General features: G+C 44.0%; 1 protein-coding gene across 1 annotated transcript; it reads left to right on the top strand.

Annotated features, from left to right (window-relative positions):
- Nucleotides 1-1,355: 1,355 nt before the first annotated feature.
- Nucleotides 1,356-22,898, top strand: KBTBD11 (kelch repeat and BTB domain containing 11). The gene is made up of 3 exons (XM_054196833.1): nucleotides 1,356-1,593; nucleotides 14,675-14,806; nucleotides 15,239-22,898. The coding sequence occupies exon 3, from the start codon at nucleotides 15,314-15,316 to the stop codon at nucleotides 17,084-17,086; it is 1,773 nt and encodes a 590-aa protein (XP_054052808.1). The 5' UTR covers nucleotides 1,356-1,593; nucleotides 14,675-14,806; nucleotides 15,239-15,313; the 3' UTR covers nucleotides 17,087-22,898.
- The last annotated feature ends 645 nt before the right edge of the window (nucleotides 22,899-23,543 follow it).

Genomic DNA, 23,543 nt, shown 5'->3' with positions numbered 1-23,543 from the left:
GGAGACGAGAGTAGCTTTTCAAGTCTGCTCAGGAGCTTCTCCCAGGGCTGGGAGCCACTTGCTGGGCGGCTGCAGGAGAACCAGTCTGACGGGACCCTGGAGTCAGTGGAAAGAGGGGGAAAGAGAAAAGCTGCAGATGAGTACTGTTTTGAGACAGCAGTGTCATAGAAAAACTATATCTTGCAACAGCAATATGATATATCCAGACACCAGCAATGGTTTAGAAAGGTTTGGATGGCGTGGTGTCGGTGTCTGCTGTCTTGGTATGAGTCAGATTGCAGCTGGTGGTGGGACGTGAGCTGGGTAAATACCACCGACAGCATCAGGAGCAGACCAAGGGTTACTAATGTAACATGAGGGTGTTTTTTTTTTCAAGAAACTAGGAAACAGGTCTAATTCTGGGAATCCTAATGAGAGTCACGGCTTCTGGAGCGAGTCCAGAGATGGGCAATGAAGCTGGTGAGGGGTCTGGAGAGCAAGTCTTATGAGGAGCGGCTGAGGGAGCTGGGGGTGTTTAGCCTGGAGAAAAGGAGGCTGAGGGGAGACCTTATCGCTCTCTACAACTCCTGAAAGGAGGCTGTAGTGAGGTGGGGGTCGGTCTCTGCTCCCAAGTAACAGGCGATAGGACAAGAGGAAATGTCCTCAAGTTGCACCACGGGAGGTTTAGACTGGATATTAGGAAAAATTTCTACACTGAAAGGCTTATCAAACACTGGAACAGGCTGCCCAGGGCAGTGGTTGAGTCACCATCCCTGGAGGTATTTAAAAGACGTGTAGATGTGGTGCTGAGGGACATGGTTTAGTGATGGTTTTGTCAACGTGAGGTTGATGGTTGGACTCCATGATCTGAAACGTCCCTTCCAACCTAGACAATTCTATAAAATGGGACCCAGACCCAAAGTGCAGCCCAACAGAAGCCACCTAGCCTCCAACCCCTTGCTTCTCCGTCGGGCAGAGAACGGAATAACCCAGCTGGAAACCCTCCCCGTGGCTTCGTGCCCCCGACCGAGGCAGAGGACAGGCCCTGGTCAGTCAGGGCTCCGCTCAGGGCTCCGTGTCTACCGCGCCGGGGCCGCTGCAGCGAACTCCCACCGGTCCTGCCTCAGGGCGGTGCGGCCGCCCCGGTTACCTCAGGGACGGTTCCCCCCACACCCAGCTCGGAGGTGAGAACCCGCCGTTTCCCCGCCCGGCCCTGCCAGGAGGGAGTTTCTCCTCAGAGCGGGCAGGTGGGGCCGATCCGATCCGCCGCCTCCTTCCAACGGGGGAGGGCGGGCAGCCGGCCTCCGCAGCGGCGTCGCCGCTTCCCGCCTCAGCGGCTGCCCCTGCAACAGGTCTGCGCCCCCTCCTCCCCTCCCCTCCCTTCCCTGTCTGTCTGTCAGGCGAACAAAGGGGCTGAACGCCCCTTCCACACAGCGACCGCCCGGCCCCCTCCGCCAGCCCGGCCCCTGCGCTTCAGCCATTTGCGTCGCCTGGCATCGCCCCGTCGCTCTCCGCTTCTCCTTCCCGGCTTCTCCCTTCCCCGCCTCCGCCGGCTCCTGCTCCGGCAGGGAGGTGGGGCGGAGGGAGCTTCCCCAGAGCGGCCGTCGCCGAAAGGTAAGCCCTTGTCAGGAGGGGAGCAGGGAGGCAGCGCGGCGGCGGGCCGGGAGGGGGGTCGGGCGAGTCCCGGGGCGGCCCCGGGACTCGCCCGACCCCCCTCCCGGCCCGCCGCCGCGGAGACTGCGGGGGGGTTGGTGCCAGTATCTGCCGATAACTGAGGTAAAAAACGCGACGCGGAGCCACGGTAGCCGTGTTTGTGTGTGTGTGTGAGATTTGGGGGACCGTCAGGTTTTAATCGTATTTTCCTCTTCCCTCAGTCCCCCTTAATCCAACCTTCCCTGAGGCAGGAGGGAGGCCGGGCACATCCCCATCTCCCTTCTCCGTATGTCGCAGAGGAGCCAAACCTGGTGCCTGCGTACTATTATTATTATTCTTTTTAATCCTGCTGACCTATTAAAAAAAAAAATCTAAATGACTCTTTTATGATAGCGTTTAGGGATGTGGAACGGTGGCAGATTGCTTCCCGCTATAAATTCTTCATGGCGTGCTTCCCCATCCTACTAAAAGCAAGCCCTGGGTGCTCACCGGCGTGCACGATTTTGCAGGGTGGAAGATGCCTGAAGAAAAGTCCTACTGGATTTCAATGGTCTGAAGCTGGTAGGCTTTTATGTGTGCTCTTTTATAAAGCAACAAAAAGCTGGCTCCCGAACCCGGACTCACACGCAGCACAGAAAATGATAGTATTAAATCCTACAACTTTTTTTTTTTTACCCATCAAGGAAAAATAAAACCCCCATAGAAATAATATTCTGTAAAGCTCTTCCACAGCAACTAAATTGAACAATAGTGAACTAGAACAAAAAGCTAGAAAAAAGTAGGGCAATAAAAAATAGAATAGCAATAAAATAGAGCAATCCTTTTATAAGATCTGAGAAGCTAAAGAGCTCCTCTGTTTTTCAGAGACTTAACCATCTGTCTCCCAAAAAGGCATTAAATGGGATGTTTATGGAAAAGAATTAAATTGTCACTAGTATTGACACAGCAATATTTGCTCCCAGGTTTAACTCTTTGGCCCATCCTTCCTGTTCTGCATTCTCCTCTTCCCAAGGCCCATCACCCAGCATTTATTCACTCTTTAATTCTTCCAGTGCATGCCAATGGGATTCTCTGGTCATCCAGTGCTCCTGGCACTGTCTGATGAGATCCTGCCATAGAGCTGAGGACTGGTCCCGTTCCTGCCCCAGCTCCCCCCACAATCCTCAGGGACTCACTCCTGGCAGTAGTGTCACTGAAGTCAATGGTGACACTCTTAGAAGCTGGAGTTTGCAGGACTGCACCTCACCTTGACAATATGAAAAGACTGAAATCCTTAATAGCTTCCTTTCTTCTACAAATGTTTTGCTTGCATCACTTTTCAGTGTAACACGTAGTCCAAATAGATGGACAGATTTGAAATGTCAATAAATATTAGAGCACCACTATTTGGCAGGAACATTCAATGAAAGCCATTAACTGGCTTTACTGTAGTAAAGCAGGATTATAGTATTTAGGGCTGGCCTAGGTTACTGTAGAGACAGTGATGTGGTTAGATGACTGGATCCAGATCCTACTGCTAGGGGTTTCGGCATCCTGTAGTATTCTGTTGCAAGAGGATATTAGGGGCAGCTGGCTGCTAAAGAAATGTATAATAAAACATGAAAGGAAGTCCTGCAATTTCTTTTAAAGTAGAATTAAACCCTTTTTTTTTTTTTTTTTCTTTTTTGCCTTGTGAGATCTTGTATGGGTTTTGCAGGGGTTTTGCTGTTTATCCCTACTGAGATTCTGCAGCATTGCAGTTAGGAGGCTGTTTCTTTCCTGTGAACAGAAGCTGAAAAGCTTGGAATTACCCATTTAAAAAATGAGCTCATTTTCATTGTGTTTGATCTCACTGGCCTTCTTGGGACATGACATTTTTAATATCTGCTCTCTTACTTTTCAATGGTATTATTATCATCTGTTCTTTCTGCTTCATTTTTGGTCTCAGTGTTGTTTTGTAAGAGAACAGGCGTGATTAGTTCCTTTCATTGAAGAAGAATTACTTTATAGCAGTTCAGGGTTTGACAACCAGTTTAACCTGATCTATGACTGAGCTGTCACTGAGCGGGAAGGGACCCTGCTCCTTCCCGAGCCCAGGCCATACCTTCCTGCCCACTTTCTTGTGCCAGCACTTGTAACCACGTGACAATACGGTGAATGGATAGAGATTTTGCCTTCCTCTGCTGTTAATTAAGCAAACACTCAGTTTACGTATGTAGATGTTGGCATTAGACACAGAGCATATAAATCTGCATGTAGATCTCTGCAGGGTCGGCACCATACGTGCTGTGTTTTCCTTAGACAGTGTTGACAATTCTGTAGCCTTTTCTCTGTCCTCATCCTAAAAAGCTCCTTGGAACCTAATCAGCAATTTTGGCTTTGAAACAATTACAAGGCTGGGTCAGTATTGTACATGGGTGATTGAGTGTTAATGCAAAAAAGAGTTGGCCAGGTCTTTTGTTCTGCACTGCACATTTGGTACTTTCCAGTTTCTTATACCTCATCAGTGAGGATGGCAGGAATTCATGATTGGTTAAGTCAGTTTATTTAATGCAAAACAAGCTGGAAAAAAAATCCAGTAGTTCTACAGATTTTGCACTGTGTGTCAGAGGGAGAAAAAAGATGTGTAACATAAACCTTTTTCAGGTGCGATATTTCTCGAGCTGCCATTGCTATGCCTCTGGCTAAAACAGATGGGTTGACAGTCTTCTTTAATTCACTCTGAAACACGCCAGAAACTGCAACCTTTCCATACAAATCCACGTAAGTTGGACAAGCAGCTTCCATGCTGTTATGTTGTCTGTCACAACATGATTTGCATTAATTAATAGTATTGAAGTTATTTTACATGTACACATTCACAGATTAGCACAAGCTGTTTGTTGTTTTTCTGGACACTGATTCATCCAGGAGTATTTAAGGAGCAGAGTAAGCTTTGCATGTGGATTTCTAACTGCTGGAAGGCTCCTGGACTTCTGAATCATTTCAGACTGTCAACGTGTCAGAGATCTGCAATAATTTTTATTACTTTTTTTTTTTTTTTTTTGGAAGCAATTCTGCTTTCCTCTTTCCCTCTCTTGTAAGTAGATTGGAAGAACAGGCCCTAAGCTCTGGAGATAAACTATTATTCCTGCAACCCATATTTTAAAGTGTTAGACAGTAAGAACCAAAAGCCAACCCTTTGCTACAGGAATGGCATGCGAACAACAAACGTTCTGATTCCGTCAGTCAAAGACAAATCTCTTCATGGGAGAGCTCTTCTCTTATCCTGTAGCTGTCTTTCATCTCTTCTTTACTGCAACTCCTCACGTTGCCTCAGTTCAAAAAAAGCTACTGTACACATTTGTATGTTCAGTGTAGGAAATCCAGATGCTCATGAAGTTAATGGAAATTTTCCCTTGATTACAAAAGGGATAGGATTTAAAGTGATGTCAGACTCTGGCGTTATTAAAAAGCTCTGTGAAACTTAGGTGGAAGTTTCTAACTGCAGGCTACTAGCACATCCAAAGCCGTGGAAGTGGGCAGTACACAGACAACGTATTTCTTGTTTAATAACAACTGATAATAGAGTCCTGAAGGAATTTGTTTTTACAGCAGATGCAGAAACAGTAAAGTAAATGTCATTTGAGTGTATTGCTTTGTGAGCTTTGGAGTTAGTGCCATGTGTCCCAAGAAGTTTTACACAGGAGACGGGCAAAGAATGTTCGTGTTGCATTCATATGATAAAATTCACTGGTGCTGCATCTGGTTGGTCAGAATGAAGCATATACCACTCATTCTCTGTAGCAGAAGACCAGAAGGCCATTATGATGGGCAACAGAGTTACAAGGTTCTATTAGATTGTTAGCCCAATGCCTGGACAGTATCCCTGCCAAGACCTTTTGCAGCCTTATGGGGAAATAAATACTTCTATTGTACCCCCAAAATCAGGCATCTTTTCAGAGTACAGTGGCTGAAAAGCCTCAATATCTGCTTTGAGGAGATGGTGTTGATGTGTATCTAAAACCTCTCCCTCATCAGAAGCAACCAAATTTTAGACTTATAAGTGAAATATCAAAATTTCAAAATGGTCAAGAACCACAAACCAGGACACCTGAATCTGTGCTTCTTCTCACACCTCCCAAATCATAACCATAAACACCTCTCTGCCTCACATCCTGATCTGAATGTCTTCGTTCTTACTCCAGGTCCTGATCTGTTCAGCTCTGCCCAGATTTCTACCTAACAAATGCAAGAATAGCACCATGACTGTCACACATGATGCAAATTTCACTGCATGCATTAACAAGCTTTTATCCTGTAGCACTTGAAAAGGACATGTTTGAATCAGGTTAGTCAGCCATACTACAATCTTTACTTCTCCTCCGTGTGAGGAAATCCAAAAGCAGATGGGACAGTCCTGAGGCACACAATTGTGCTGCCAGTCTGTACGTCTCTTGAGAAAGATAATGGATCACTTTGGGAAAACAGAATGCTGCCAAGTCAGCAGATACCAAACTGTAGAAGATGAAAAAGTGAAGTCCAAAGTGAAAAGTGGCATGTATATTTCTTCAAGGTATCCAAGATGATCCATTTGACACCTGATTTTCCATCAAGGTCGTTGGCCAAAACAGAGAACCTGTATAGATGTGAGACGAATGATTTGAGCAGAACAATGCTTTGACCTAATTCAGCCAGGAGTTATTGGCTTGGTACACGACTAAAATTCTTTGGCCTGTTCTTGCAGTAATAAGATTAGATAACCAGGCAGTCTTTTCTGTCTCTTGAATTCAGGCATCTTAACTGTATCCTATCTGCCCTGTTAAATGGAAAAAAAAATATTGTGAGAGATATTGAATTGTTTGCACTAAATTGTAAATGCAAAAGGTGAGTGTTGTCAGAGAAATTGGTGCAGCCAGGAAGCCTTTGTCTGAACACCCAGGCTCAGCATATGAAATTCACATTACAGTAAAAAATGTTATGTATCCAATGCAGAAAGTGTCAGGCCATGGAAATAAGATTATTTTAATAGAAACCTATTTTATTTCTGTCTCTGACTGGCCAGCAACTGTTACCTTCTAGTAATGCAATAGCATGCATTACACTCAATTTTCTCCTCTTCCCCTGTTTAGTTCCGATGACCACATAGAGTATCCTCGTATTTTGTTAAGCCCTCAGTTACACAGTTGCTGCTAAAAACATTCCCATTGCATGCTGAAATCCGTGCTGACAGCCTACAAGTATTTCTGATAGTAAAGTCTTGCCACAGAAGTACCTATTACTCTAGCATGTGTTTCTGCTTTGAGATCAGCAAAAGCCTTTTTCAGTCCTAGCACAAGCTGAGATGGCTTGGATCTCCAGGCATATAACTGAGCCCTGCCACACCAAAGGCAATAGGACGAAGTACGGAAAGTTCCCTCTCATCAGAGAACAGAACCCAGGATTCTTCTTTCTCTCCCTCAGTAACATTTTTTATTGTTTCGGTGAAAAGTAATACAGCTTTAGTCTGAAGGACAGTAACCCTCCTCTCATGGGCTTGATGATTTGGGCACTCTGTTGACATTTGGAGGTCTTAACCTTGTCAGACGAAGGAAGAAGCAGCGGCAAGTTTCCCATGGGGCTTAAAATAATTTAGATTTACTTTTAAGAGGATACTGGGCTGAGGTACCCAGACACCTCCTGATCGCACAAGTTAAGCACTTCATCACCATGGTCTCTGGTATTTTTCTACTAGCTAGCTCTTGGTAGCTCTCATATGCTGGTTTTTGAGAGTCCGAATCGATTGGCATCTGACTATAGCCACACGATGTGTATGGGTACAGAACCTGTCCATGTGTTCCAGATTCCATTCCAGGAGCTGGTTACAGGTAGATCAGCAGTACTGTACAGCTCAGACACACAACATGCGTCTCTGCCCTTGCAGGAGAACTGGGAGGTGCATCCCACACACAGATCAATTCTGTGTAGGAATATGGCCTCAGGCCTGCCCCATGTCTCTCCACCTTGGCCTGGTTTCCATGAAATAATAAATGAAAGAAGGCAGACTCCCATGAGTCACCTAATAGTTCGCAGTTATAGGCCCAACAGCAAACTTTACCAGTAGCACTTCTGCCATGGCAGAGAGAAGTCTGGGCAAGCTAATTCTTATCCTTCTTTCAGATTGGTCTGTCATTCTGGAGGCTTTTTTTGCTATCTGATATGGCTGTCTTAGGTCTTATCTCTCTGTTGCACTGCCATCTGCCAGATAAAACTGCCCTTAAAGTCAGCCTTTGCCATGCTTAGCACAGCAGCATGTCTCTCCATCTTTGAATCCAGTTCAAAGTCTGTGTAGAGATAATGTCTGCAGAAACCTGGAACTATTTTGTAAATCTAACTGGATGTAGTGTACTTTTTAGCTGTGGCTGGAATGACTGTAAACCTTAAGTTTGAAAAAGTATCTGGGCAAAGAAACAATATATGATCTCCAAAAATAAGAAGGGTACCATCCACCATGTATCTGAAGGACCTCTGCCTGTTTAAGCATCGCTTACTTAATTTGTCAAGAAATCAGTGAGCCTGTTCTGTCTTTAAAAGCGGGGCTTTTTTATCTTAAGTACCTGATTTCAAGTTTGTCTGGAAAAATAAGTGATTTCATTATTCCCTCCTCTAGAAGTTTTCCGTTTACTTTCTTTTCCTAGCCATAAGTCTCAGAAGAACGGGACTCTGTTGGCTTTCCTTCGAAGTCTATTGTTACTTTTCACATTCTGTCTTTCTCAAGCACAATGATGACATACTTTGGCAGATTTCTGGTGCTTTGAGTTCCTTAATCTGTATGTCCTTTTCATAATGATTTTAAAAGCAAAATCGAGTTTTATCTTAAACAAGGAATTTTATTTCCTCCAATTATATTGGCCTATCTTCTGTATTAAATGCAATGCATAGCAGGGGTGTTGCAAGAATGCAGTACATTCATGGGGATCAAATGCTTTTCTGGAATGCAAAACCAAACCAATCCTGACTCTTCTTTTATTTTCACAAATCTATCTGAAGAAATCTGCTGGTTTGCTTGACTTGGCTTCTCAGTGGATATTCTCCTTTATTAGTACCAACATTGCCACGGTGTTCTCGGAGACTTTGAACACGTTTGCAATTATTTGTTTACAACAGTTTAATGCTGGCTGAAAAGTATTTCTGCAATCAATAGCAGCTAACCACACTAACGCTCAGATGAGGCTTTTCATCATCACAGGCTGATGCTTTGCTTGATGTCAGTATTCCTGGTGTATGGTAATTTCCAGAACTTAGGTCAGAAAGAATCACTAGATCAACTAGTCTGCTTCTGTCAAATTTCATTCCCCCTGGACTCCCAAGTTCCTTCCAGCAATGTACACACTCCAGATCTCCTTCATCACATCAGAATAAAGGTCTTCCCATGTCAGATCAAATGTCCAGCTAGTTCAGCATCCTGCCTCCCACGTGGACCATAATCCAGTATTGAAAGAGGCGTGTAGCAGGGTAAAAATGCATATTTTCCCATGGGATACTACTTCATCTTTGAGTATTAGTACTCTAACCATTTTCCAACTCAGGATCCTCCTAAGCTGGACGCAGTTCTAATGTTTAGGATGTAATTGGTCACCTTCAATAGATTTCCCTTCCTTGAGCCCATTCTTCACTCTCCCCATCAATTCCTGTAAACTTTCAGTATCCACAATATGCTGTGGTAGTCTTCCCCCCACCCAGTAGTGTAAATATTTTGCTTTGTTTATGCTTCCACTCCTTGGTTTGTTTAGGGCTTTCTCCACCAGCCTAAGGCAGCCATCAGTATGCAGAATTTTCATGTGCTTACACTTAACGTGCAGTCATCAAGTCACAGAGCAAACATACCAAGCCCTGAAGAAGTGTCAGCACTGCATTTCTCAGGCTGACTAAGGCTTGCTCTACCTGTTCTCCAAGCTACCAGCACAAGCCACCTTCTCTCCAAAACCATGGAAGTGTGGCTGTGAAGTGGTGCCTAAGCTAGGGACCTTTTTGCATGGGAGTTGGCTTGAGACTGACATACACTGTGTGGAGACAGAGTAAGCTTGTATCTGGTTGCAGAGTGCTGCTGTGAGTCTCTCAGTGAAGTGTTATCCATCCATCCATCATATGTTCCATTGCAAACCTACTAATGCTATAGATAAAAGGTAACCTTTTCCCTACTGTTACTCCATATTTCCCAGTACAGACATTCAAGGACTGCATTCATCCTTTCAGCTGTAGCACTATGCTGGTATGTTATCTACAGCTGTTCATCTAATGTAGCTGTGTCCAGATATGATGAAAGTAGCCAAACTTCAGTTTATCACAGACGTAACCACATGCTCTCACCTTATATCTAGAACTGTAATTACAAGGCCATTTCCAGAACTAGCAGCAGTTCTCCATAAAAAAGTTTTGTTATATTCAGTATGGTATTGGTATGCCATTATCTCCTGATCTGTAGTGCATTAGTGATGAAGACATCCCATTAGCCCTGGAGTTTTCCCCAAAGGTGTTGTAATCACTCAAAACATTGTTTCTGACTGTTCTTTTTCTGTTAGACTTTCTTTCTTCTAAGAGATATTGCAGATGACTTGCACTTAACCTTTGCTAGATTTTGCTTTTGTGGGAGTGTTATTTCCTTTTTGGTGTGAGAACTCCTGAGAGACATGGCTCCTCCCTAACTACTTCTGAAGAGTCTAAACTGGAAGGAGCTCAACAAGATAGTTTCCTTTTTAGAGAATGGTTGTCTCAATGGATATCACTGTTAGGAAACCTTTTCTCTGGTCATGACAACTGTTTAGAACTTGTATATTTTTAGTTTAGATTTGCTAGCTTTTTAATCAGGCTTTTGATAATATTTTTATTATGACTTACTTCCTCTCTCTTTTCCTCCCTGCCCAGGCACACAGAGCCTTTTCTTCCTCTGAGTTTCTGATGAGGAACTACTGCCCACGTGTTTCTTGTGTGGTCTGTCATCATAAGCTACATTTCTTAATTTTTTATGTTTCTTCATGGTTGTATGAAAATTTTGCAGTTATGAGATAAAAGCATTCATACCTCCATTATATGTTATGAGAAAATTGCAACACCTTGAGAGGTCACAAGAAAGCTGCATAGGCAACTTGAGTGTGGGTACAACGCTACAAAATACAGTAGGCAGGGCAAGACACTAGGATTGCATTATAACCCCAATTTTGAGCTCAATGAGCAGGAGTGTAACAGATCATTTTTATAAATATGCAAACCTCTCTACACTTGACTCTGCCCTCCAAAAGGTTTTGCCTTCTGGGCTGAGCTGGATGTCTTCACACTGGCCAGTTCTACTTTTAACAGTCATCTTTTACTTTTTAAACTAAATAAAAGGAATGTTTTCCATCTTTTGATGATCCTGCCTCTTTGGACTCCTTAATCATCTCAATCAGATGACGCCCCTATCCCGAGGGAATTCTCTACTGGGGTAAAATTTGGCAGTACAAGTTTTTACAAAAGCATTTCCTGGACTAAGGTGGAGCAGAATGGCATTCTGTCAGTTCTGAACTGGTGTAGTGTCTCTTGGGGAGGATAGCCTACTTATGTAAATTAGAGTTGCTTATGATAGGGATGATAGGGAAAGCACTGCCTTTATTTACCCTGGGACTGAGTCAGAGCAGTTTCCATTTGTGAACTGGAAAGCAATAACCCAATTCCTCCCACATGTGCATATTCCCCAGAGAAATTGGGTCTTGATAGAGGACAGGGTTTCGGTCAAAGGTTATTGGCACTGCACAAAAAAAAATAGAGGGAGAACAATGCAAAACAAGCATTTAATTGGATTTTATCACAAGAACTGCCAAATGAATACAGTGCCAGGAAACTTTACCTGCAGCTCTTCATTACAGTTCCTCTGTCAGAAAAAGCTACGCCTTCTTATCTGTGCTGTTACTTGAGCAATGTCTCACAGCATCTGAGGTTGGGGGCATGCGGCCAGGATATTGTAAGTGTGTCATTGCCAAGTCTGTAAATACAGTTCATGTTTGTTGGCAGTTCCTCTTGTCCATTAACATTACATCATCCCTAGACCAAACCCATGATAATGAAAACAGTTTTAGTCCAAGTAATTCAGCTTCTGATTTAAAAGTCTCCAGTATATAAGGTGACATCAGTCCACAGATGCCATGTACTCTAAACAGCTTGCTTCCTTTTCCAGTACCTATCCACCTTTGAAAAAGCGCTAAACCCAAGTCTGTTTTAAGCCAAAATAGATTGTTAGGAGCTCAGATCCTTTTGAATCAGCACAGCTATCAAGTATCTTTTGCGATTCTGTAATTTTTGAATGTTCTGTGTTGCCAGAACAGCAATACAACTCTTTGATCACCCTAAATAAGAAAAAAATGAAGAACGAGTTCAGTATTTTATTTCCATCAGCCCCTTTCAGCTTCTTCCTCTTTTGTACTAAATCCATGACCTTTTAACTCGGATCAGTCATGTTGCTCAATAATGGGAAGGTTCCACAACTCCTCTGAATTGTTTTTTCAGCTTCATCTTTGTGCAATCCTTATACTTTGTTTTCAGACACTGAGATTGCTGGAGCAGTCATTGCTCTGTCAATTGACAAAGTTCCCCAAAGTCTCTTTTAGCTTTTCTAAGTCTTTGGCTTCCCTGTAGAGTCCCTTGTTGCCTAAATTGCATGGGATACTTTGATTCAAATCCTCCTCATGCTCATGCGTGAAATTTCAGCATATTTTTGGTAGATAGCTATAAATATACCAGAAAACAATATTCTTCAGAATTCTGCTGCTAGCAAGTCCTTCTTCCTCCTCGTGATTCCTCATGAGGACGTTAACACAGGTGTTTGTTAGGACTATGGTGGGTGGCAGCTTCTTTCTCTGCATCATCTCAGTGTCAAGTGAAACTTCTAAGCCAAGCAGATATCTGAATATGGGGAAAGGTGTGATTACTGTGCTTGAGGAGGCTCTCACCCTTTTTAGTTTCATTAGCCAAGAAAGTTGAAAAGATCACTTTTTCTGGATGCTGTTTTTAACGACTTTGAATATTCTAATTGGTGATTTTCCTTCGAGACATGATGCAGGAAATCCATTTACCATATGGAGATATTATTGGTATTACAGTGACTGTTTCTGACTTCTCACATTTAGACACCCACACTTTTTATTTTTGGTAGCATACTCTTTCATTCTTCCTTTATAGTTTCACTTGCAAAACCAAGCAGTAGATGGAGAGCTTCAAACTATCTGAATCTACTCATTCCTTCTTGTAGAGAGGGAACATAAGTAGAATTGGTTTCAGAAGTGTGGTGTGTCTGCATCCAGGAAAGATCGTAATATTTAGAGCAACGGGGGAAAGTATATTAGCACCCTTTGAATGCTCACGATTGAGGACGTCAAGCTATCCAGAACTGTAGCAAGATAAGGGTTGAATATCAGGGCACTCAGCCCAAGAAAGAGCAGAGGAGACACAAAATGTTTCAATTACTTACTTATGTTACAAATTATATACTGGAAGCAATTTTCTTAATATAACAGTACATCAGAGCTCGACATTCTAGGTGTTTTTCTAACCATCTCCATTTGACCTTTGTCATTTTGCCAGTGTCAGTTACAGTAGCTGCTCTCAAATAAGGCTGATCATCAGGGCTCTGGAAGGCCTGGAGCAGAAAGTAGATTAATCTCAATGTCTACAGCATAATAAATCAGAATAAAAAATGGTAACATAGTGAATTCAGTACTGTGAAGACGCACTGAAAAACAAAATCACATCGATAGGGATGCTGACCAGTTTAAATTATTAATTAATCAATATATCTTCTACAGACACACCAAGTGTACAGACAGATCACTGCATTGCTCCTTCTCTAGTTAAAGCTGCAGAAAAGTCAGTAAAACCTAACCTACCGAGTTTGGGTCTGGACCTCAGGAAATCTGCCACTAAGGCTATCCAAAGTTCATAAAATGTCGCAGAAAGTTCCTAAGTGCCAGATTTTTAAACACCCAGATGAGAAATACAAAGTTTGTGAAATTTACTCATTCTAGTAAAGAGTTTTCAAATGCTGTTGAAACCTTGTTATGGTCTCAAAGGCTCAACTATCCAGAAATCAAACCTCAGTGTTGATTTATTGTCTAACTGAATGTGATCAAATGTAGTAGAAAGTCCTTCACAGGGCAAGTGCTCAAAATAAAAACCCGTAAGACAAGACTGATACTATCATTTAAGTGAAGTTTGCTTGCGCAAGTATGGGCTTCTAGGTTTCATGTTTGTGTCAGGAGTTTCCAGACAATGTCACCTACCAATTATGCTTTCACTAAAAAAAATTAAAAAGTTAGATTTTCCTAATATTAATTTAATAGGGTAAATAAATAATCTCTGCTGAAAGGAAGTCACAAGGCATATTTTACATAGAAATGAGTGTTCCTTGAGGACTGTGAAAAACCTGCCAACGGGGATTTCAATGGAAATTAATAACCTCCTTAAAAATAGAATCAGAGCTGCAGATACTTATTAAATGAAATTAAGGACATTTGGACAATTTTCATGCATCATTCATCAAAACTTAAACCAAGCCTGGGAAGTTCATAAACAAACATGAGGCAAACAAACAGCACTTTGTTAAATTCTGAAAACTACATTTGTGAAATGAAGATGCAACTGGGTGGTGATTGTGCTGACGGGGACTAACCTACTTACAGCTGTGCCCCGTGGCCTGCCATTTTCCCAGAAGAAACTTCATGTTCTAATTATCTATTGTGATTTTTTTGCTCGCTTCTACTTTTTATTAACAGAAGCCATAAATCTTTCAGACATGAACCAGTCCTTATGAAGTCTGACTTGCATCTCGCTAACACATTACAGCTACATGTGCTGTTACATACACGTCAGATTGCTTTTGTTGTAACAACAAAAAAAATTTCCTTTGATGTGTTTTGTAAACAATTGGAAGCTATTAGCATGCTTCTGGTCACTTTAGAATACTATAGATATCCTATTAAAGGAAATATAACTCAAAGAAAGAGTCCCAAACTGCTGAGTGAAGCGAGAATTTATCCCTTTTAAAACTGGTCAATTTTTTATACTTTCTTTTAAACAGGGGGAATGCACATGAGGAGTGGTGATATGAAGAAACTTTCACGAAGGTCACGTAAAGGAAAACTTGGCTAGTGTGGAATCTCCTTCCAGAATAGATTGCAGCCACGACCTTCCTCTGAAATAGTTGTATAAGGTGAATAAATTATGATAAATATCTTAGTTTAAAGGACGTTTGCCCTCATTGCCCAGCACAGTGTAGGGACCAGTTGCCATGAAAGGATGCTGCGCGTGCAAACCGCTTAAAATTTGTGCGTAGCAGCAGGAAAACGAGAACTGCTTTTCAGGCCGTTGAGCTGCACACCGGGGCGACACCTCCCCCCCAGAAAGAGGTCAGATTTTAGGGGGGGCTAAGCTAGTGCAGTCACCCCCGGGGCTGCGGGAGGCGGCAGAGCCGCGGGATGGATCCCCCCGGGAAGGGAAAAGCAGGGGTTTATCCGCGGACACCAGGGACCGCCCGGCGGCTGACAATATTAAGCAGCAGAAGGGCGGTGGGGGACGAGAAGCCGGGCGGGGGGAGCTGGTGTCTCGGCGGTGGAAGCTGAGCGCTCTCCGCTCTCCCCCGCAGGTGATGGCCCTTCGGCTGCGGCCGGGAGCCCCCCGCAGGGGCACGGCGCGGCGCAGGCCCAGCTAGCGCGGCTCCATGGAGGGCAGCGGCACGGCGGAGGAGGAGGAGAGCGGGGCCGGTCCCGGCGCCCCGCCGCCGCCTCCACCGCCCACCCCGGCCGCCCCCTGCGGCTTCAGCTCCTCCCTCTGCTTCAGCGCCAGCGCCGCTGAGCCGCAGCCGCCCGCCGGCGGCGGACGAGTGGTGGAGAGCCAGTGGGAGATCAACAACGCCGCCTGCCAGCCGGAGGAGGAGGAGGGAGAGGAGGCGGTGGGGACGCGGGAGCGGCCGGCGGAGGAGCCCGACCTGGTGATCGAGGTGTCGGGGCGTCGCATCCGTGCGCACAAGTCGGTGCTGGCGGCCAAGAGTGACTACTTTCGTGCCCGCGCCTCTCGGGACGTCCTGCGGGTGAAAGGGGTGAGCTACGGGGCCCTGCGGCTCCTCATCGACTACGTGTACACGGCCCGCATGGGCGAGGTGCGGCACGACAATTTGGCTGAGGTGGTGAGCGGTGCCCGTGTCCTCCAGATGCCTTGTGCCCTGCACTGTGCCGCAGAGGCCATGCGTGCCCAGCTCCGCCTTGACAACTGCTACCAGCTCCTCTGCCTGGCCAAGAAGCAGCGGCTGGCGGAGCTGCGGGAGGCTGCCTACCGCTTCATGAGTGACCACTACCTGGAGGTGCTGCGGGAGCCTGGTGTCTATGGCCGCCTCAGTGGCACTGAGCGGGACCTCATCCTGCAGCGGCGCATGGAGGCTGGACGGCCTTGCTTGCTGGTGGCTGAGGTCAGCGATGCCTTTGAGCGGCCGGGTGGCGGCAGCCGGCCACAGAGCCGCGAGAGCAGCCGGCCGCAGAGCCCCTCCTCTGTGGTGTCGCTGGAGGAAAGTGGCTCCCTCATCCACTGCTACCAGGAGTCCAGCGGCGAGTGGAGGGTGCTGACACGCCTGCCTGAGGAGGCCAACGCCAAGGGCTGCGCCATGTGTGTCCTCCACAACTATCTCTTCCTGGCAGGGGGCATCGCAGCGGGGACAGCGGGCAGTGAGCCCCGGGCACGCCTCTCCGACAAGGTCTTCTGCTACAATCCCCTCACCGACACCTGGAGCCAGGTGCGGCCACTGGCTCAGCCCCGCTCGCAGCTCAAGCTGCTGGCCCTGGACGGTTACCTCTATGCCGTGGGGGGTGAGTGCCTCTTCACTGTGGAGAGGTATGACCCACGAGCCGACCGCTGGAGCCCTGTGGCACCCCTGCCCAAGGGCGCCTTTGCTGTGGCTCATGAGGCCACCACCTGCAACGGGGAGATCTATGTGTCAGGGGGGTCCCTCTTCTACCGCCTGCTCAAGTATGACCCCAAACGTGACGAGTGGCAGGAGTGCCCTTACAACAGCAGCCGCCGGCGCTCTGCTGACATGGTGGCCTTCAAGAGCTTTATCTACCGCTTTGATGTGAGCAGTGGCCGTGGTGGGGAGCAGGGCCCAGGTGGCGGGACTGGTGGTGGTGTCGAAGTTTTCCGGTACAACACGGTGGCCAAGCGCTGGAGCCAGTGTGCAAGCCTGCGGCCCAGTGGTGGCCCCATCCAGCCCTTCCGCTGTGCCCCCTTGGGCAACACCATCTACTGCGTCAACCGGACCGGCACCCTCCGCTTCAGCCTAGCCCAGGATGGTGAGGTGGAAGCGGATGGCGGGCTCAAGGGCAGCTTTGACGGGGAGCTTCTTAAAGCTCCCTTGGATGCCAGGGGTGTGCTCCTACCCTTCGTGCTCACCCTGCCTGAGAGGCTGGACAAAGCGGGGGACCAGGAGAGCTCCCTCCCGCTGTGAGGTGGCCAGCCTGGCTCTGGCTTCCTGAATGGGGAGCTGGATTGCAGCTGTGGGGGACCCACAAACTCCCCCCTACAGAGGGGAGCCTCTCTGGCGTGTCTGCAGAAAGAAGGGGCTCCCCTTTTCCTCCTCTCCGCTCCCAAGATGTTGAGCTGGAGCCACTTGGTTGTAACTCAGTTGTAATTCTTCTGGTGTTTGCTGGGCTTTGTGTGAAAAGGCAAGCACATGAAAGGAAAAGCTGCTATAAAGGATAATCTCTGGATTATGTTTGTGCCAATTCCTGGTATGAGAAAAACTTTTTTTACACCTGAATTTTAAAAAATTCCTGACAACAGTGTTGTAATGGGACGTTACTGTTAAGTGTTGGTTGCGTGTTTACACGTAGTCACAATCTGGGCTGGAGCCTTTTCTGCCATTTGTTTTCTTTGTGATGATGCGGAGGGATAAATACTGCTGGCAATGTAGTTTAGCTACATTTGTTTTTATGTTAAACCAACTATTTCCTGTGTTAGAAAAGTATAGGAGGAACATCTCCATCACAGCCTTTCATTTCTGGTGCAATAGATAGTTTAAGGAAGGCATGGCACTGTGTGGTCCCAGGAATTTCAACTACAATGAATGATTTAACAGATACCAGACTTTAAGTTTTAAGCAACACAAATGTGTGCCACATGTTCGTATTTGGAATACAAAACAAAAAAAAGGCAAGTTACCTTTTTAAAATGTGGCATGTTATAGCAGATATGAAATGTTGTTATGTTCTTTATCTGAAAAAGGCAATGATTTCTGTATAAAAAGACATCATTTTATTACCTTTTTTATCAGAGATTTTAAATTATAACAAAAACGAACTGAAGCTGTTCAAACTGCAACCGATTGACATGACCATGTATGCCGCTAGAGTTGGGGGAAATATTTTGTACTTCAGCTGCTCTTTAATTAACTGCAGGTCAAGGAAAATTAACCTAAACCAAATGTAAATTCCTTGAAACTGACTGCAGACAGCTTAAACGTTTCACTGTATGTTCAGTATCCTGTGGCAAGAGGCTTTTCCAACTTAGTGCAAGACCATCAAAGGAGGACATGGAAAATAGGAATGAGCTACACATGTTGATTGTATTGTGCACTAGCATGATGTTATTTCCCTGTCTTTTGATTGAGAGACTGCTTTATTTATTTCAATCTAACGATTGCTGTAATCAATAAGTCCTTGTTAATTGCAATATGTGCTGATGGCATACGCTGTCATTGGAATTCTGAACCGCCCAAGAGCACTGGTTGTGGAGCAGCATCCTAACGAGACAAAACCCTACAAAGCTTCTTCCCGCCTGTGGGAAGTTGGAGCATACTTTTTGTCATGTTACTCAGAACTGGAAAAGTGTAAACCATCTACGCAGACAGACTATATTGAAAAGGGCACATGCATTTATTTTATACATTTTATATAAAAAATATCAGTAGGCAAGGCAAATGTTTTAGCTTTATGGTAAATCACTGAGAAACCTTTTCTCAAAAAAAAAAAAAAAGAACCAGTGTTTTTGCTATTGGTAACTCAGCCTGGAACTGGCATGGACTGTGTAAGGGATTTGTTTATACTCAAAGCTCTAGTATAGATTCATATTTTAGAAAGACATGGGGACCTTACATCAAAGAAAGCAGATCTTTTTATGTTTTATTTAGATGTTTCTGTTAAACAGGACACTAGCACTGTTATACGTTATTGATAGTTCCAAAGGAAGGCAGCAGGCTCTGTCCTAAGAGACACCATCTTCACAAAAGAGAATAGTGAAGTTTATAGATACTTCTTTCCTTCACTTTCATGTTTTTTATTTTTCCTTTTCTCCATCTGTCTTGCACAGGGTTTTAATGCAGCTGATCTGGTTAGCCATCCTGTAGAAAACAGTGATCCAGTCCTAAAAGTTCTTAGCCAAGCAAGCCTATTCCCTAGTGAGCTAATTAAAATATCAGCCAGGTAGGAGATGAAGGCCTGCAGAGTGCAATGCTTATCTTAGCCTCAGTAGAGTTTGGTGTAGTGGAATTTAATACCACAGATGGCATATTCGTTAGTGATTCACAAAGAAATTGTTTTTTTTCACTGAATGATGGACTTAATTCTCAGACAAGAATCCTTGGAAATGTTGACTCTAAATTAAATTATACTGTTGTAGCTTGTGCAGGAAAGAAAAATTACATGTTTGCCTTCAGCACCGTTTTAATGTTAACTGTAGAAAGTATTTCAAGCTGTAAAACTAAAGACATAAGCGTTAGGCAAGATTTTGAATTAGTAGAATCAACAGGAACACACAAAGAAATGTCTGTTTTATTTTGCAATACAATATGATTTTGTAGTTCAAAGTATTATGTAGTGTAGTTCTTATACTACAGCATAGTGAGGAATCAAGCCAGCTTTTGCATTCCTATTAATTAAGCAGTAATTAAGCATTTTCATTCCTGCTAATGCATGAAAATGCTTCTAAATGAGTTTTGGGAAGTCTCCATGATTTAAGCTGCAAAAATATGCCACAGGCTTTTGGGGAAGAATGAAACATATCCTTTCTCCCAATATTTGTTGCTCTACACCATGAGGAAATACATTTGGAAATAATCTTTACTGTAATGAGCATTCTACAAACCTGCAGTAGTTTGTATTTTCTAGCTCCTATTGTTAAAAAAGGTTGAATCAAGTGCTTACCCGCTTTCAGTGTTTACATAGTCTAAGTGAGGGCAGAGTCTGGTCTTCATTAGTAGCTGTCTGTCAAACCTGTTTCCTTTGTACACTCTTTGCATAATCGCAGCCTGATGACTGACAGCAGAGGCGTTGTTTCTAGCCAGATTTCCTACTCTGTGGCCTCAGTTTCCTCCCTGGTAAGCCTGAGGCACATTTGCTGAGGGTTGTTTTTTTCCCCCAGTTATATCTTCAGTGTATCAAAAAAACCCAAAAAAACCAACCCAACAAACCTGGGTATTAAAACCAGAATTTAGGTAGACTTCAGGCACTTAAATATCAAAATTGGCATCTCGGAACTCTCCAGTTTTGCTTAAACTGAGCGCCCGCTGCCCCTTGGCATGCAGAGGTGCCAAGCAGTTCCCCTCCACCCATTCAGAGCTGCTCACCTCTGAGCAGTTGGGCACCTGCCTAGCTACTGCCTCAACTCCTTTGAAACGACATGATGTGATACCCAGAAGCCTCTGGCGTAAGGTGGTTTTATGGTACAAACTAAAGGGCCAGGCCACCCTCAAGTTTTGTTTGCATATGTTTTGCTTTTAAAACAGACCTATTTTATCTAGTACCTTGAAGGCTACTGAATTTGCATGGGAGCATGGAGATATGTGTTCACTTTCTTAGCCTGCAAGGATTCGATCCACATCTCCCACTGCCTGATTGGCAATGGACTGAAGGACCTCTTGGAGCTAATCCCAGATCTCTAAATATTTATGCTTTTTCTATTATACATTAATTGGCTGAAAATCTCAGAAACGATCCAGGTAGGTGAAATCAAGCCCTCATCCTCACTGAGTGGTCTGAGGCTAGCTTGAGAGATATGGTTCTCTCTGCTGGCTGTCTTCTCCATGAATCTCACAGTCCCCTTCTCCCACTTTTAATAGGACATGCAGGAGATAATTTTTCTGCTTCCTCCTCCCTAGAGTACTCCTGTTTTCAGGGTCATCTGATGGAGGACGTAGGCTTGAATTCCCTTAAACTGAGTAAGGACCAAACTCGGGCCTCCCAGTTCATGTGTGTGTGTTCTCAAATCCAGATGGCTATTTGGAAGAGGATCGGGACCACCTCCTACAGCTTTTTTTCAGGGATGAACCGCATGCAGATCCTCCAAAAGCACACATAGGCTCCTGCACACTGAGTTCTGGGTTGATTCCAGGCTCCAGATCCTGGATGGGTAATCGAGGACACGTTTAGTTGGTGCAATTGGGGAAGTTTTCTTCTGTGGAAAGCTTTTCGAGCCAGGCTCTGTGTTTTGGGTTGCCAGTCTGAGGTGAGGGACTCCAGGCGCTGTACTGGGAGGCCAAGCAGGCAATTTGGATTCTTCTCAGGGGTGATGCCTTGGTAAAGAGGCATGGCAGTGCCTAACGTGGAAATGCCTGAAGCCTTCATTGCATCTAAAGCTAAATCCCTGCTTGAATAAAAAAACAAGCCTTCTTAGCAAATGCTAATAACAGATGGAGATTTACTATTTCCATCTATTAACTTGTTCCGTAAAAAGAAATCTTAATTGCAGCAAAGGCATTTGTACAAATTCTGTTTACACTTGGAAACTAAGTCAAAGGAATAATTGGCAAAAGAGTAACCCTATTTGTTCAAAACAGACACTGTTAAGCAACATGGGAAGGATGTTAATCATACCCTATTAATGAATAAAATTGTGCAGTAGCTGATGTAAATTCTGTCCACAAAAAAAATTCTTTGTAAATAAGTACCTGGTAAAATATAAAGTGATAAAAGAATAAATTATTCACATGAAAGCTGTAACTCTCCTGTGCTGTTTGATTGGCTCTCAGAGTGTTGTATCCTGATTATCGCTATTCATGAGTGGCCTATTCCTGCTTTTCCTGCTCTATGGTATCCATTCCATTGTCCGCTCCGTAGATGTCTTACCCTTCATTATCCCAAAGCTTAACAGTGGTGCGGGCGTGATTTTCTTTGTGTCTGGACTGACGTGTAGTGCTTTGTACTTGAATGAACCCAGAAGAATTAGGCAGAATTGTATCTTTGGGCTTTTTCTTTCCAGTGGCGTTGCTCCTGGGAAACTTAAGAAAGCACAAGAAGGGGAAATGGTGGTACCACTGAGCAGTTGTAGTAACAAGCATTTAATTAATTTCTTTTTTTTCTATCTGCCATTATTCTGTGCACCAGATTCGCACTGGATTTAACAGAACATCTCTGTGTAGCTATTACCAGTATGAGCCCGACTACTATTGTAGCAAAGTAAGGTTTTTTTTAAGTATATTTACTGCCTCAACTCCTACTCTGAGATAATGTAATGCAAGTTTGTAATAGTTCCGCACATTTAGTAGATTACTGGAACTATTCTTATTTTCACATTACTGCTACTAAAAGGAGAGATTGACGCGAAAGCTCAGTAAAATTGTGCACTCAATAATCACCCCCTTTTCATTTGTTTTGTCCCACCAAATGCTCTAGTAAGAGCTGCTGGAATGAACCCATCACTATTAGGGGTCAGCAGGCTGTTTTGGAGGCGCTCTAACTTTCATAAATTACTCAATGGGAAGAAATAGGAGTGTGGGGCAGAGGGATAGGAGAGAAGAGAATTAGGAGTCAAAAATACCTACTTTCTATCCAGTTGAAACAAACAAGTAGCAGGGAAGGGAAACCGGAATTGGTACTTGAGACAGTGATGGCTACAGGACAATTTTTTTTGAATATTTCTTAAACAGCCCGAGATTTTACCAGTTATGTTGTTAGTCTTGTCATTTTGCACCTGCAATACATCTCAAACAACCGTAGTGTTTAATAAGCTACTTTTTGCAGGACGCTTGTGCTTTGCTTTGAAGTCTTAGTGGATAAACCTTGGGCAAGTTTGTGAAATCATGAAATAACAATGTCGATGCTGCCACTACAACAGATTAACTAATGCAAATGCTTTAGACACTGTTCGCAATTCAGGTGAATTATATGTGTAACTGATGTATTAACAGTTTCATTTTTGAAGTATATATAGGTAAAGCTTTTTATGTACTCCAACTTACGCTGTAATGAAATAAATACATACAAAAAAGCTTATGCTCCCCTTTAGGGATTTCTGGGTAATCGGTGTTTTTTGTCATCCCTCCAATCAGTAAACAGTGTTATATTTGTTCATATCATAAAGCAAAGACAAAATTATATGGATTATCATAAAGGTAAAATGTTTAGGAAATGTTAGGCTAAGAAAGAGGGAATATTTTAATTTCATGGTGCCCTGGGTATTGGGAACATGAAATATTCATCAGTGAAAGCACTTGCCTAAGTGCAGATTAGCATAAACTCTAGTTCAGTTAGTTCTTATTTCTTTTTTTTTTTCCTTGTCAGTATGTTAAAGTACATTATTTATTTATAAAAGTTACGCATAACTTTTCCCAGGATACGCCCCTGTCTTATGTCACATGTCAGATTTTTGGCTGGAGTGGATTTACAGCAGTGTAAGTAAAAGCAGAGTCAAACACAGCTTGAATTTTTGTACTTTGTCTCCTGTTTATTTTCCCATCAGATTATTTGCTTGGGATGAAGTTGTATAACCTGTTTGAAAACTCCAGGAATCCTAGGGAGACTAGGTGGGGTTGGGCTTGGGTGTCATTTCCATTATTTCCTTAGCTGCCCCAATACACAAGCTTGACCTATTCCAGCTTTCTTACATTTTCTTCTGAACAGCCAAATTCTGCTGCTGGTTAAACCAGGGTAAATCTGGAATAACTCAGCCAAACCTCTGAGATTGCCAGAAAA

Source organism: Rissa tridactyla, chromosome 3 (assembly GCF_028500815.1).
Source record: "Rissa tridactyla isolate bRisTri1 chromosome 3, bRisTri1.patW.cur.20221130, whole genome shotgun sequence".
NCBI classification, from domain to species: Eukaryota; Metazoa; Chordata; class Aves; order Charadriiformes; family Laridae; genus Rissa; species Rissa tridactyla.
The sequence above is the reverse complement of the archived record's forward strand: the minus strand, read 5'-3'. Positions and strand labels throughout refer to the sequence as shown.

Bases quoted from the DNA above. Each gene is read 5' to 3' on its own strand.
- KBTBD11 (XM_054196833.1), top strand. From the start codon at position 15,314: ATGGAGGGCAGCGGCACGGCGGAGGAGGAGGAGAGCGGGGCCGGTCCC.